The following is a 13,374-nucleotide window of genomic DNA, read 5'->3' as shown; positions in this document are numbered from 1 at the left end:
CACAATTTTATTATACCATCCCTATTTAAGTTAAAACATACTTATCAAAGTATTATTATGTACATCTATATCAAAAACACTTGTAAACATTTTTAAAAATTTTTAAATTTTTTATTTCCATACTTTGTGGACAAGGCGCGTACGCAGACCCCAAATTTTAATGAATCATCATTATGCCAAATGAAACATACCCATTCCTGTGTCTCGATACATCTTCTATCATTATATGTAATCAGTTTTCTATAATAGTCAAGCATATAGGAGCCTATTCGTGACCAGACACACACACAAACGTTCAGCTTTATATATATATATATATATATATATATATATATATATATATATATATATATATATATATATATATATTTGTGTAGAAATATATTTTCTTTTATATATCAAACCTTATATAAGAAGCTCAATGTAATTACAGAGCAATATAGAGAATAAATGAAATCCGTCAAAGGGAATTGAAATGTAATTTGACACGATAAAAATCCGAAAATTGGAAGAGAAGCTGCAGTTACCTTTATATTTTTTCATTACGCCATATTGAATTTTTATCAAACGTTACTATTTCTTCTGGTGAATTAAGGACATAATAGATTCACTGATTGATATAATAATGAAGTGAATTATTTTGCGCTACGAAACAGATACTGTCAAAAATTATATAAGTCAACTGAATTAAAGGAATAAATTATGTGATGGTCAACATCATGAATTTTGGAATATAACTTTTTGTCATGTATTCTCTCTCTTTTCTCTCTTTCTCTCTTTCTTTCTTTCTCTCTCTCTCTCTCTCTCTCTCTCTCTCTCTATATATATATATATATATACACACACACTAGGTGTACCCTGCCACGCGTTACTGTGGCTAAAATTGGCGCAATGGAAAAAGTCCAAAATGAGAAAAAGCATGTTTCTTATAGGTTTTATTTCCCATTTCGTATCGGTACACAGTTTTTGTTGTTCCATTTTCTTAGCTGATGTAGAGATTTTCCGGTTTGGTGACTCTTGAACACGTAACATAAATTGTCCATGTGAAAAAATAGTCAGTGTGTAACTGTAAGTCACACAATTGTAAAGATTGTTCCCTGTGCTTTGTTGATGGTTATTGCAAACGCCAAAGTGCAATTTGCTAAAGTGTAATGGTGTGTCCGGTGGAATCATAGGAATGCATGAAATGAATATATATTCACACGTTAAGATTGTTTCTATGATATTGTTTGTTAATTTTTTTACTGCAAGCCATGTGCCATTGCAAAGCTTGGATTGGTTTATATTTTACAACATGATAATTAGTACGCCAATTTTCAGTTGAAGTACATGCGGCGACATCCCTGGCAAATATAGTTGTTGGATAATTAACCTCTTTATCTGCTTCCACAACATTGTCGATGAATTTTTATTTGACAAACTCACCTTGAATTTTACGTTGAATAATAGCGTTAAGTTCATGGACGTCTTTGTATTGAGCTGCAAGAATAGCTCGTTTATTCAGTCTAGTGGAATTCGTATAATTAATTCGAATATCTGCAAAATCCTTTTTGACCAATGTTGATGTAATACAATTACAGAAGTTAAGAGTCAAAGAATTTCGCCCTTAACTTGGATCAGTTGGCACTTTTCGTACCCAGTTTCCCACAAATGATGCAAAAAATTTTGTGCAGATCGAGCATCCTACAACTGGACACGCATATTTTGAGTTAAGTTTAATGTCTTCACGTCGCAGCAAAAAGTAGAGTATTTGAGGCAAGCATTTTTTTTTACATGGAGTTCACCACTTATCAAGGCCCATTGGCTACTCGGGGATAAGGGTTATTGTGTGTACAGTAATCAATGGGATAGTGTAGCAATAGTATTGGAGAATTGATAAGGTGTCATTACTTAGGGGGGCGGTTCACCAGGAATTTGTTTGTGTTTAACTTGAAGACATCCAGGTTGAAGTCGGGAGGGAAACAGGCAAGCGGAACAGAGTTCCACAGGCGTGCAATTCTAAGAAAGAAGCTTTGTTCATGGAATCTACGTTTTGATTTAGGCACAAATAAGGAGTGGGGAAAATTATTGACGGTGGTTTTAGCTAGTCGGGTGTTTTTTGAAAAAGATTGGCAAGGGGGACCAGAGAATGGAGCTCAGACGAGCACTTGCCATGGAAATAACTTCATCTGCTGGTGTTGAGTGAGGAATTAAAAGTAACATTTGTCTTAAATCTCCTACAAGCAATATTACTGCATTTCCAAGTGCCACGTAAATCTTGCATTATCGACCAAGAGCCTCAAGTGATTTTTTTTTTTGCGTACCATTGTGCATTCATCTCAAACAATAAGTTTGCATTTCTGCAATATTTTTCCCCATACTGGATGTTTTGGGGATATCGAACATGGCATTTTTGAAAAATTGAATGTTTCAAAGTAAAATAAATAGTTCTTCTATTTGGTAGCAAGGTCGCAGGTATTCCGCATGCAGCAAGGGCTAAGGCTATTCCATTTTGTCACTGAATAGCTGCCAAAATCAATTTAATTAGAAAGGTTTTACCAGTTACTTCTGGTGCTGTTCAAGGTAGCAGTAATTTCCACAAAACTTGTATTCTCACAGTAAGTAAATTAGGTGACTAAAATAGCCAGATAAAGCCGAGCGTTGTCGATGAAATAATAACAACGCCAGGAAAAGTAAAGTAAAATTTTAAATGTAGAAACATCAACAGAAAAAAGAGAAAACCTACCATTCATTTGTATTTCTTATTGCATGTCTGTAAAGAAAATATCATTTTTTTTGTCATAATATTTTAAATAATAAATTTTAAGCAATTTTTGCAATAAATAATAGCAACTTCGTTAATTTTTACGACTAGCCCCAGCGTATTATAAACACCCTAGCCTCCCCATGTTAAAAACAGCTTTCAGAATAAACAGCCCCGCCAACTTACCCATATTAAGAACGGCTTTCGAGGTTTGTTGGGTGTTTAATCAAAAAGCCGTTTTTAACATGGGGAGGTTAGGGTGTTTATAATACGCGGGGGCAAGTCGTAAAATTAAACAGCAAATTTCTTATTTTTTGTTTAGAAAAGATGAAACATACTTTTTTGTGTATTTTTTTTGCAGGTACTTATGTGAACAAGAAACAAAATGAATTTAAATTTTAAAAATAGGGGATGTTTTTTTACTTATCTATTAAACAGAAAATGAAATCTTGTAATTCGAGGATCATCAAATTGTTGTGTATGAATTGAAACGTAATTTCAGCTCTACCGCAAGTAAAACCGAGAAGAGTCTCGCAGAATAGCTTTACGAAATTTTTTTATTTATTTAATTGTATATTTTTGCAATTTTAATTCATTTTAAGAACACAAAAACATTTCTCGACTCTAAGGATAGACTGTCTGAAAATTTCAATTAAATTGGAAATGTAAAAATATCGTTTTATGAATAACTAATGAACCAAGAATTAGTTTTTTTTTTTTAAACCTTAATTTACTTGATTCTTCCGGCCTTGGCAGACGTGTTTTAAATATTCTCTGCAGTGCTTTTTCTGTGCACATTTGAACTTTTTTAAAAATGATTTTGAACACATTCCATTTGTAATTTTTTCCAAGGAATTCTGCCTTTTGGATCATTTTGGACCATCTTCAAGTTATGCGATTCCTTTGGAACGTACCTGTTGGATTGGAAGTTTTTAATTCGACCGTGTTTGGATTTTACCATTCTTGGATTTTTTACCCTTCACCGGACTATCCATTCATGTGAAATCTTTTTATCATTTTTTCTTTTACTTCCTATTCCCCTTACCTCACCCTTTTTTAACCAAGTAAGATCTGTGACTTACTTGTGGTTTCATTAAATACTTTTACATGCAAAATCCGATCCCCATTTTGCTAATTCCTGCCCTCTGATGAGAAGGAGAGTATTTCTTCGAAACTCCGCGGATTAAGGACTATCCACTTATCTTGTGCTTCCTTTTTAAAATTAAATATATTTTTAACTCTTTTTCAAGATGTTTTTTAACATGTTTTATTAATCATTTGTTCATATATATATATATATATATATATTTTTTTTTTATTTTTCTGTGGAAATATACTTTATTTCCTTATAATATATATCAATCCTTATTTAAGAAGCTCAATATAATTACAGCAATATAGTGTATGAATGAAAAAAGTCTATATTCCAAAATTCATGATGTTGACCTTCTTAGAATTTATTTCCTTAATTCAGTTGACATTTACAATTCTCGACAGTATATGTTTCGTAGCACAAAATCAATCACTTAATTATTATATTAATTAGTGAATCTATTTTGCCCTTAACTTATCAGAAGAAAAAACAAAACAAAACAAACGGTTAAAAAGGCAAGATAAGCGTGAGATTGGTTTTAATAAATAATATTAAACTTAAAATTAAATTTAATATATATATATATATATATATATATATATATATATATATATGTTTTAAGAAAAATAGAAAAACCGAATGAAATTATTAAAATCTTACCCATGTCGGGAAGGACATGGGTAGGATTCAAAAACTGTCTTTTTTCGCACGATCTATGACTTTTTCTTTTCTTACATTTTTATTTCAATTATCCTGAAGATGTCCTCTGAAATAAGGACGAAACGTTGATTTTTTAATAATTTCATTCGGTTTTTCTATTTTTCTTAAAACATAACGTCAACCACCGCTGGTATTTTTTCATTCTTTATACATATATATATATATATATATATATATATATATATATATATATATATATATATATATATATATATAATATCAAATAGAAAAAAGGTTCAATTTTATTTTATTTTATTTTTATTTAATTTTCTTTCGAATGTTTCAAACAGTGAATTATTTTTTATTAAATGTGTGCGTGTTTATTTAATAGAACATGTTTATTAAATGTGTGCGTGTTTATTTAATAGAACATGTTTATTAAATGTGTGCGTGTTTATTTAATAGAACATGTTTACTTTTGGTCCTTTCCGTTATACTCAACTAGTAGATGCAAACTCAATTTCTCTTAAATCAAACAATTGAATCCGAGCTCAATGGGTGACTCCACGGGTCACATATTTCACCTTGATTCTAAATCACCCTTATTAAAAAAAAAAAAAAAAAAATCGAAATGCCTGCTTCAAGTTCAAACACGATTAAACTCGCGATTACTAACCCATTGTTTATTCCTTATGGTTTAGTCTTGTCGGGAAATATTTTTAAAATGGTGATCAAAAACGTTTATGTTTTTTGATTTTTTAAATGCAGAACTTTTAAACAATTGGGATAAGAGACTCAGTGTGTTAAAAAATTACCAGAAAATAAATTTGCATCTATCAAGACAAATGAACAGTGTCACCAAAGTAGATTTTTTTTATTAATTAATTAATTAATTAATTAATTAGGATTAAAAGAAAAAGTAATCATACTAGCTCCGCGTGAAACACTTGTGAAAAATCAAGGGGGAAGGCAAAACCAAGTGAGTAATAGCACTAACCAGACCTCCACCGAAAGAAAACGGAGAATACTACGACATTCGGGAGGCTTATTGCCACTTAAATGACAGCGAATATCAAACAGAAGGCGGCTGTTGCAATAACACAAATCATTTGAAATGGTTATTGAAAGAGATGAAGAACGTTGGAAATCCAGGGAGAATTGCTGTCACTCAGTCTTTCGGGGACGCCACCTGTTATTATTCATAAACAGTCACTATTGATAACCTGTGTGATAACTCTTAGTGAGTTTTTACAGAAGGAAAACGCAAAGAAACACCACCTGGAATAAAGAAAACTGAAATTGCATAATTGAATATTACTCCCCACCCCCCGAGGAAAGAAAAAGCTACCATAGACCTCCACGATGAATCCAAAGAGGATTGCAACCTTGGGGAGGTTTATTGCCATTTAAATTCTAGTAAAGACCAATGATCGCTACCCACAAGAAATCAATGGTAAACGGCTGTTGCAATAACGTAAATCTATTTCTCAGGTTATCGAAAGAGGAAGAGAGTACTGGAAATCTAAGGAAGGTTACTGTCACTCAGGCTTCAGGGAAAATCACTAATGATTACCTCTAAGATAACTCTTAGTAAGTAAGTAATAATAATAACAATAGTAATAATAATAATAATAATAATAATAATAATAATAATAATAATAAGAAGAAGAATCAGAAGAAAATTACAAAATAAAAATAATAAAACATATTACTAACAACAACAATAATGAGAAAAAATAACAAAGGCAATAATATTAATAGTTATAATAATAATAATAATAATAATAATAATAATAATAATAACAATAACAATAATAAAAACAATAATAATAATAATAATAATAACAACAGCAACAATAATAATAACGATAATAATACTAATAATAGCAATAATAACAATAATAATAACAGTAATAATAATAATAGTGATAAAATAATAATAATAACAATAATAATAACAATAATAATAATAACAGCAACAATATAATAACAATAATAATAACAATAATAACAACAATAACAATAATGATAATAATAACGATTATAATAATGATACGAATAAGAAAAAGAATAACAATAATAAGAATAATAACAATAGTATTTACAATAATTATAGCTAGTGGGACCTGTGGATATTCCACAGTGGACTCTTTCATATGTAATATATTGATGTTGGCATTTTTGTAGATGTTCAACGTAAATGGAGACACTCTGATATTATTGTAGTTCTTTTGTTAAAACTGCAAAAGTATATATCTAAGCTAGGAGGAACGCCCGGCATAGCCTGGTTGTAAAATATAAATATAATATTTAAATTTATACAGATTTCGTATATATTACTATAAGAGTCAATTTTCGATCCATTCTTATATATGTGATTTCAAAAATAAAAATATATCCATATGGCTTGGGTGCATCAGCTTCAATCGAAGCCGAAACCAAAACTTATGAAGAGAAAAAGAATGTATGTATATATAACTTGAGTTCTTACAGCTATAATCGAAACCGAAACCAAAACTGTTGAAGAATTTTTGGTAAAATTAATTATTACAAGAAATGGAAAGGCATAACAATTAAACAACAGACACTCGGAAGAAACAGAAAATGTGATACAGAAAATAACACACGCGCTATCGTATTAATATATAGATTAAAATATTTTAGGTACCAAAAACAGTTTTTCATGAAACTATTTTAGTTAAAACAATGTTGCAATAAAATAATTTATTTAGAAAAAGGAACTGTCATTAAGTATATATATATATATATATATATAAATATATATATAACTACTTCATTTACTCACATAAAATTAATATACGAAAGTATAGATTTATGCGTAAACTTTAAGTATTTACTTCAAAAGTGCTCAATACGTAGGTAGAGCTAGTTAGTAATTTATAAAATATATATGGCGGTTAAGCTACACTGAATATTCGGCGTTTCATCCACTATATATATATATATATATATATATATATATATATATATATATATATATATATATATATATATATATATTCACACTGAGGAAGATCGAAGCATCGGTCGAAAATAATGTGCTTTTGAAGGAAATATTCTTGTTTTTTTTTTTCAAAAGACTTTTTGTATTCCTACACGTCAACACATAGGAAATAAATATAGATAAGATATAAACATTTATATATTTTTCGTATTGATTTTTTATTCATACATATTAATATATATATATATATATATATATATATATATATATATATATATATAACTTAGATTTAATATTTTTATAAAAATGTTAGGTACTCATGCACTTATTGATCCGTGCTGAAATAATAACGTTATTATTTAAAAAGCCATTCTTAACATGGGGAGGGAAGGCTGTTTTGGGTTAGAGTTAGGGTTGCTTTGGTATTTATTTTGGTGCTTTTGCAGAGAAGGAACCGTGCCAAAATAATGATTTTTGAAACTCATTCTTAATATGGGGAGCGGAGAGTGTTTTCTGTACTTTCACCTAACGAGTATTAAATAAAATGGTACCAGTGCACTTACTGATCCGCGCTGAAATAATAGCTTTATTATTTAGAAAGCCTTGGTACACATGTAGAGAGTGATCAGTGCTAAAATAATAACGTTATTATTTAAAAAGCCATTCTTAACATGGGGAGGGGTTTTTGTACCTATTCTGTACTTTGTTCTTACAATTGAATAAAAAAACATATCATAAAACTTTAATTAAACGATTTAAAAAATAGCGCGGATCACTCTCTGTTTTAGCACCAAATATTTTATGTACAAACCCAGTTTCGTGTGGCTAAGTTTGAGGTTTCATAACATGCATCTGGGCTTTCTATACATGTTACCGCAATTAGTAGTAGTAGCGATAATATTTTTAATTAACGAAGACCTCAGCGTCTCTCTCTCTCTCTCTCTCTCTCTCTCTCTCTCTCTCTCTCTCTCTCTCAATCAACAAATGTAAAGAAAAATAAACAATGAAAAAAAAAATAAATGCTTAATTTTTGTCCCCATCGCCCGAGGTGTTTTATCGTTTTTATTACGGAATAACTTAAAATCAATTATTTCTTAATAACTTGTGAAAGATTGTATTAATATATAGATCGCTAAGAACGTGTGGCTAAGTTCGAGGTTACATAACATGCATCTGGGCTTTGTTTACATGTTACAGCAATTAGTAGTAGTAGCGATAATATTTTTAATTAATGAAGACCTCAGCGTCTCTCTCTCTCGCTCTCTCGCTTTCTCTCTCTCTCTCTCTCTCAATAAACAAATGTCAAGAAAAATAAACAACGAAAAAACAAACAAACAAACAAACAAACAAACAAACAAACAAACAAATAAATGCTTAATTTTTGTCCCCACTGCCCGAGTTTTTTTTATCGTTTTTATTACGGAATAATTTGAAATCAATTATTTCTTAACAACTTTTGACAGATAAAACCCTGTATTTTATAGAATTAAAAACAGATATAGCAGTGAAAACACGCTAATCGATTAGAACCTAGGGCGTTCGTAAATGTATTCCGAAATTAAATGTCTATTCCAGAATAAATTTCAATCAATCAAATTTGCCGGAAAGCGTGACACACAAGAGAAGACACACGCTATTGTATTAATATATAGATAAAAGACATATTAAGAACAATAATAATAACAATAGCAATAACTATAATAATAATGATAATAATAACAAATCTAAGAAATAACAGTGAATTAAATTAGCAAGGAAACCATAAAGAAAACCATAGGAAAAATGGCAAGCTGGAAAGTACCAGGACACGACGGGATACATGCATACTGGCTGAAAGAATTTTCAACACTACATGAAAGTCTAGAAGTGTAAGCCATTTTGAGTTTCAGAACAGTTTCAGATGGTTCGCTATTACACACAAGTCCTGGGAGGTGACGTGTTTGTAGTAGACAGTTCCACAGAACAAAATATTCTTACCGTGTCGAGACGGAAAAGAACATGTGAAATTGCTCCAGAAAGGTTTAATATTTATGAAGCAATTCTGGTTTCTGATTGGTTGGTAGCAGAACGTGAATTAATTTGATTCGTCAGTTCTTAGCAGCATCGTTTATAAATAGAATCGTCCGACTGTGTGCGATCATACCCCATTATACCCTTGTATGATGGGATGTGTCTCCTAGCGGCTTCGGCTGCAGGGAGACAGGGTAGGACATGTCAAGGATTCGTCACTTGACACTACACTCAGCCCAACAGGTGAGGGGCCGGGAACCGGCCCAGCACCTGTTGGACTGAGGTACACCGCCTGGGTAATACCTAGGAGGTCCACCCTCCCAGGAATTGCCACCGAGCTTTCCGGTGGGGCAAGTTTATTGCTTGCTGCCCGAGGCGCCCCGACCGGGGAATGCCGACGGGGTTACTCAGGAAATTTTTAAAATTGCAGGAGTGCCCCTACTTTAGGGGAGCCTGCGGGGTTCCCACTTTCCAGGCCTTGTGCCAAATAATGCTGATGTGGGCGGCAATTAAATAACTACCCCATTATACCCCAAAATATTGCAACAGAAAGACTAGCCCAAAACCCGAGAAGATGTATACAGGAAACGAACGTACCAGCATGGATGACAAAAGCAGAACTACGTTGTACAGAAGGACACAGAGAAAAGAACCGCTCCCAGTAATAGAATGCGATGAGAACATGGAAAATGCGATGAGAACATGGAAACTGGAACTGACAGCTGATGGACAACACATAACAGAACTAAACATACAAAGAGGTATTTTCCAAAGAGATTCACCATCACCATTACTGTTCATCATAGCCATAATGCCAACAATATACTAAGAAAGTGCCAATTGAGACTTTGGCTATCCTCACATTTCATAATTTTTCATAATTATTGGATATTTTACTACGTTTGACAATTAATTTTTATAATTTTGACCTACATTATAACCGCCCCCTTACTAAAAAAATAACTTTGATATATTGTCTGGGCTGATTATTTCATTATAAACACACCAATCATTTAACTCACATTTCTTTATTTTTTATTGCTGTTGTATATGTTACTAATTTCGACAATAATTTTTAATACTTTACACCCGCATTGGCGCCCTCCCCTTACGAAAATAAGAACTTCAATATATTTTCTGGGCTGATTATTTCATTACAAACACACTAACCATTTAATTGATATTTCATCATTTTTCATAATTCTTGGATATGTCACTAATTTCGACAATCATTTTTCCATAATTTTAACCCCCATTATTGCCCACCCTTACTAAAATAAGAAATTTTATATATTTCCTGGGCTGATTATTTCATTACAAATTCACCAAACAATTTACTCACATTTCATAATTCTTGGATGTGTTACTAATTTCGACGATTATTTTTCATGATTTTGACCCAAATTATCGGCCTTCTCTTACTAAAATAATAACTTCGGTATCCTGATTATTTCATTACAAACACACCAATCATTTAACTCATATTTCATCATTTTTCATAATTCTTGGACATGTTACTAATTTCGAGAACCATTTTTATAATTTTAACCCATATTATCGCCCCTTACTAAAATAATAACTCTGATATATTGTCTGGGCTGATTATTTCATTATAAACACATTATATATCCCCAACCCACTATTAAACATATACATGAAATAATGTAATGTCTAAATCGTAAACTTTTTCAGCCATTTCCCCCCACTCCACTGTTAAAAATAAACATGTAAAGTAATGTTTAAATCGTAAACTGTTTCAGCTATTTCCGGGACTGACTTCTTATGCCCCACCCCACTGTTAAAAATATACATGAAATAAAGTAATGTTTAATGCGTAAACGGTTTCAGCCATTTTCGGGACTGATTTCATATCCCCCACCCAACTGTTAAAAATATACATTAAATAAAGTAATGTTTAAATCGTAAACGGTTTCAGCCTTTTCCGGGACTGACTTCATATTCCCCACCTCATTGTTAAAAATATACTTGAAATAAAGTCACGTCAGATTATTATTCCCCCCTACTCGGAAAGAAGGAGAAGATTATGCCTGGGATACGATAGCGTGTGTGTTCTTAAATCTCAACCAATGAAATTTGCCGGAAAACATGACTCACAAAAGAACACACACGCTATCGTATTAATATATAGATAATAATAGAGAATGTTTTAGTTGGAGACTAAATGTAACATACACACGTATACATTAATTTTTTTTACTGCAGCTCGCATTTTGTCTGTTTTTGTAATTTTTGAATGTGGATATAATGCGAGTATTCTTAGTGGCAGGAGTACTTTTGTGATGGCTTTTTTAATATTGCCGAGAAGGTTGTATCGCCTTCCCACGTGTACACACTCTGTTAATAAATCCTCGAGTTCTAAGATTGGACAGTACTTACAACCAGTAGGTCAAGCAGGGTAGTATTATGGCAGCGACACAAAAAGCGTGCAGATGCCAGTCGCGAATGCCGTAAGCAACTGCAACCACGACGATCTCCCCCAGCGCAAAGAAATTCCCGGTTTGAAGACCGACCGTTGAACGCTTCGAACAAGACACCATTTCCAACGCTTTTGGGAAAAATAACGAAAAGAAAATTAATAAACTTTATATATTTTGAAGCTGTTAGTATTGAAGTTAGTGAAAGTGAAAACGAAATCGACATTTTTATGTACATCGTTAAAAAATCAATAAAGCTAATTACAAGTCTCTTATTTATAGATAATAATTAAAATTCCAGTCGACTTCATCAATTACCATTATATCCAATAATTCTTCTGATTAAAGAATCTTTAGATTCACTACACGTTATATATTTTTAATTGTAAATATTAAATTACGACATTTATTTTTATAAAGTTATAATTGAAATTTAAATCGACTTCATCAATTACATTTTATATCCGACCCGATAATTGTTCTAGAAAAGTCACAATGTATATGCGATATGATGCAAAGCAATTTTTTTTTAATATTTTGAAGGTGCTAATATTTAAGTTATTGAAAATGGTATCGTTTATTTATGTAACATCGTAATACAAATAAAATAAATTACAGTATTTACTAGTCTCGGGATTTTAAAAGTAATAAATGGAATTTTAATCTATTGAATTAAATTAAATATACTCTAGAAGGGACAAGACATACTCAATATACTTTGTATATTTTTAAACTGTACATATTAAAGTTGTTGATACTATATTTTATGCAGTATTGTAACACAAGAAATATAAATTACGGTGTTTATCTATCTCTGTTTTCCAAAGTAATAATTGAAATTTCAATCGATTTCATCAATTACGTATTAATTCCTAAGCGATACTTTCTTTATCGATAGACACCCCCTGATATACTTATATGATGCAAAATAAATTTCAAATTTTTTAAGCAGTCAATAATGAATTTAGTGAAACCAGTATTTTCATGTGGTGTCATAAAACAAGTCAACAACGGGATCCATCGGCCTTTGTTCTTTTAACGTATTAAATTTCCAATCAATTTCATTAAGTAAATCATGTATTTACGTTAATTAATAAGATACACTTCCCGATGTACACTATATGAGTCAAAAAAAATTTAATACATTTTATATAAGAAGGTGGTTCCAAAAGTAAAGCCTCCTATATTTTTTAACTCAAAAAGTTGAAGAGCTAGAAAACCGGGAGTGGTACCATTAAAAGGGGCGACCATTTGTGCTCCAGGATTTATTTGTCTGCATTATCACCACTATTCTCAATGCCTATTTGATAATAATTTAATAACGCATCTCTGCTCCTGACGCATGTCTATGACATGCTTGTTTGTTAGCATCTCACACCGACAGTATCTGCAACAGAAAGATGAAACTTTCAAGTCCTGAATGCATAAGTTCAGCTATCATAACAATTTAACCCCCCTCTGACACATT

At 31.3% G+C, this 13,374-nt stretch overlaps 1 protein-coding gene across 1 annotated transcript in view; it reads right to left on the bottom strand.

Moving 5' to 3' along the window:
* The window catches only part of LOC145263300 (organic cation transporter protein-like), a 76,399-nt gene that overhangs the window by 31,986 nt on the left and 31,039 nt on the right, over nt 1-13,374 (bottom strand). Inside the window, exon 5 of the mRNA XM_080120381.1 lies at nt 11,869-12,037. Within this exon, the coding sequence (XP_079976507.1) occupies nt 11,869-12,037 (169 nt within the window). The remainder of the gene's footprint in view (nt 1-11,868; nt 12,038-13,374) is intronic.

This window comes from Euprymna scolopes, chromosome 38 (assembly GCF_053919585.1).
Source record: "Euprymna scolopes isolate OS-2025 chromosome 38, ASM5391958v1, whole genome shotgun sequence".
Lineage (NCBI taxonomy): Eukaryota > Metazoa > Mollusca > Cephalopoda > Sepiida > Sepiolidae > Euprymna > Euprymna scolopes.
This window is presented reverse-complemented; position numbering and strand designations above follow the sequence as displayed.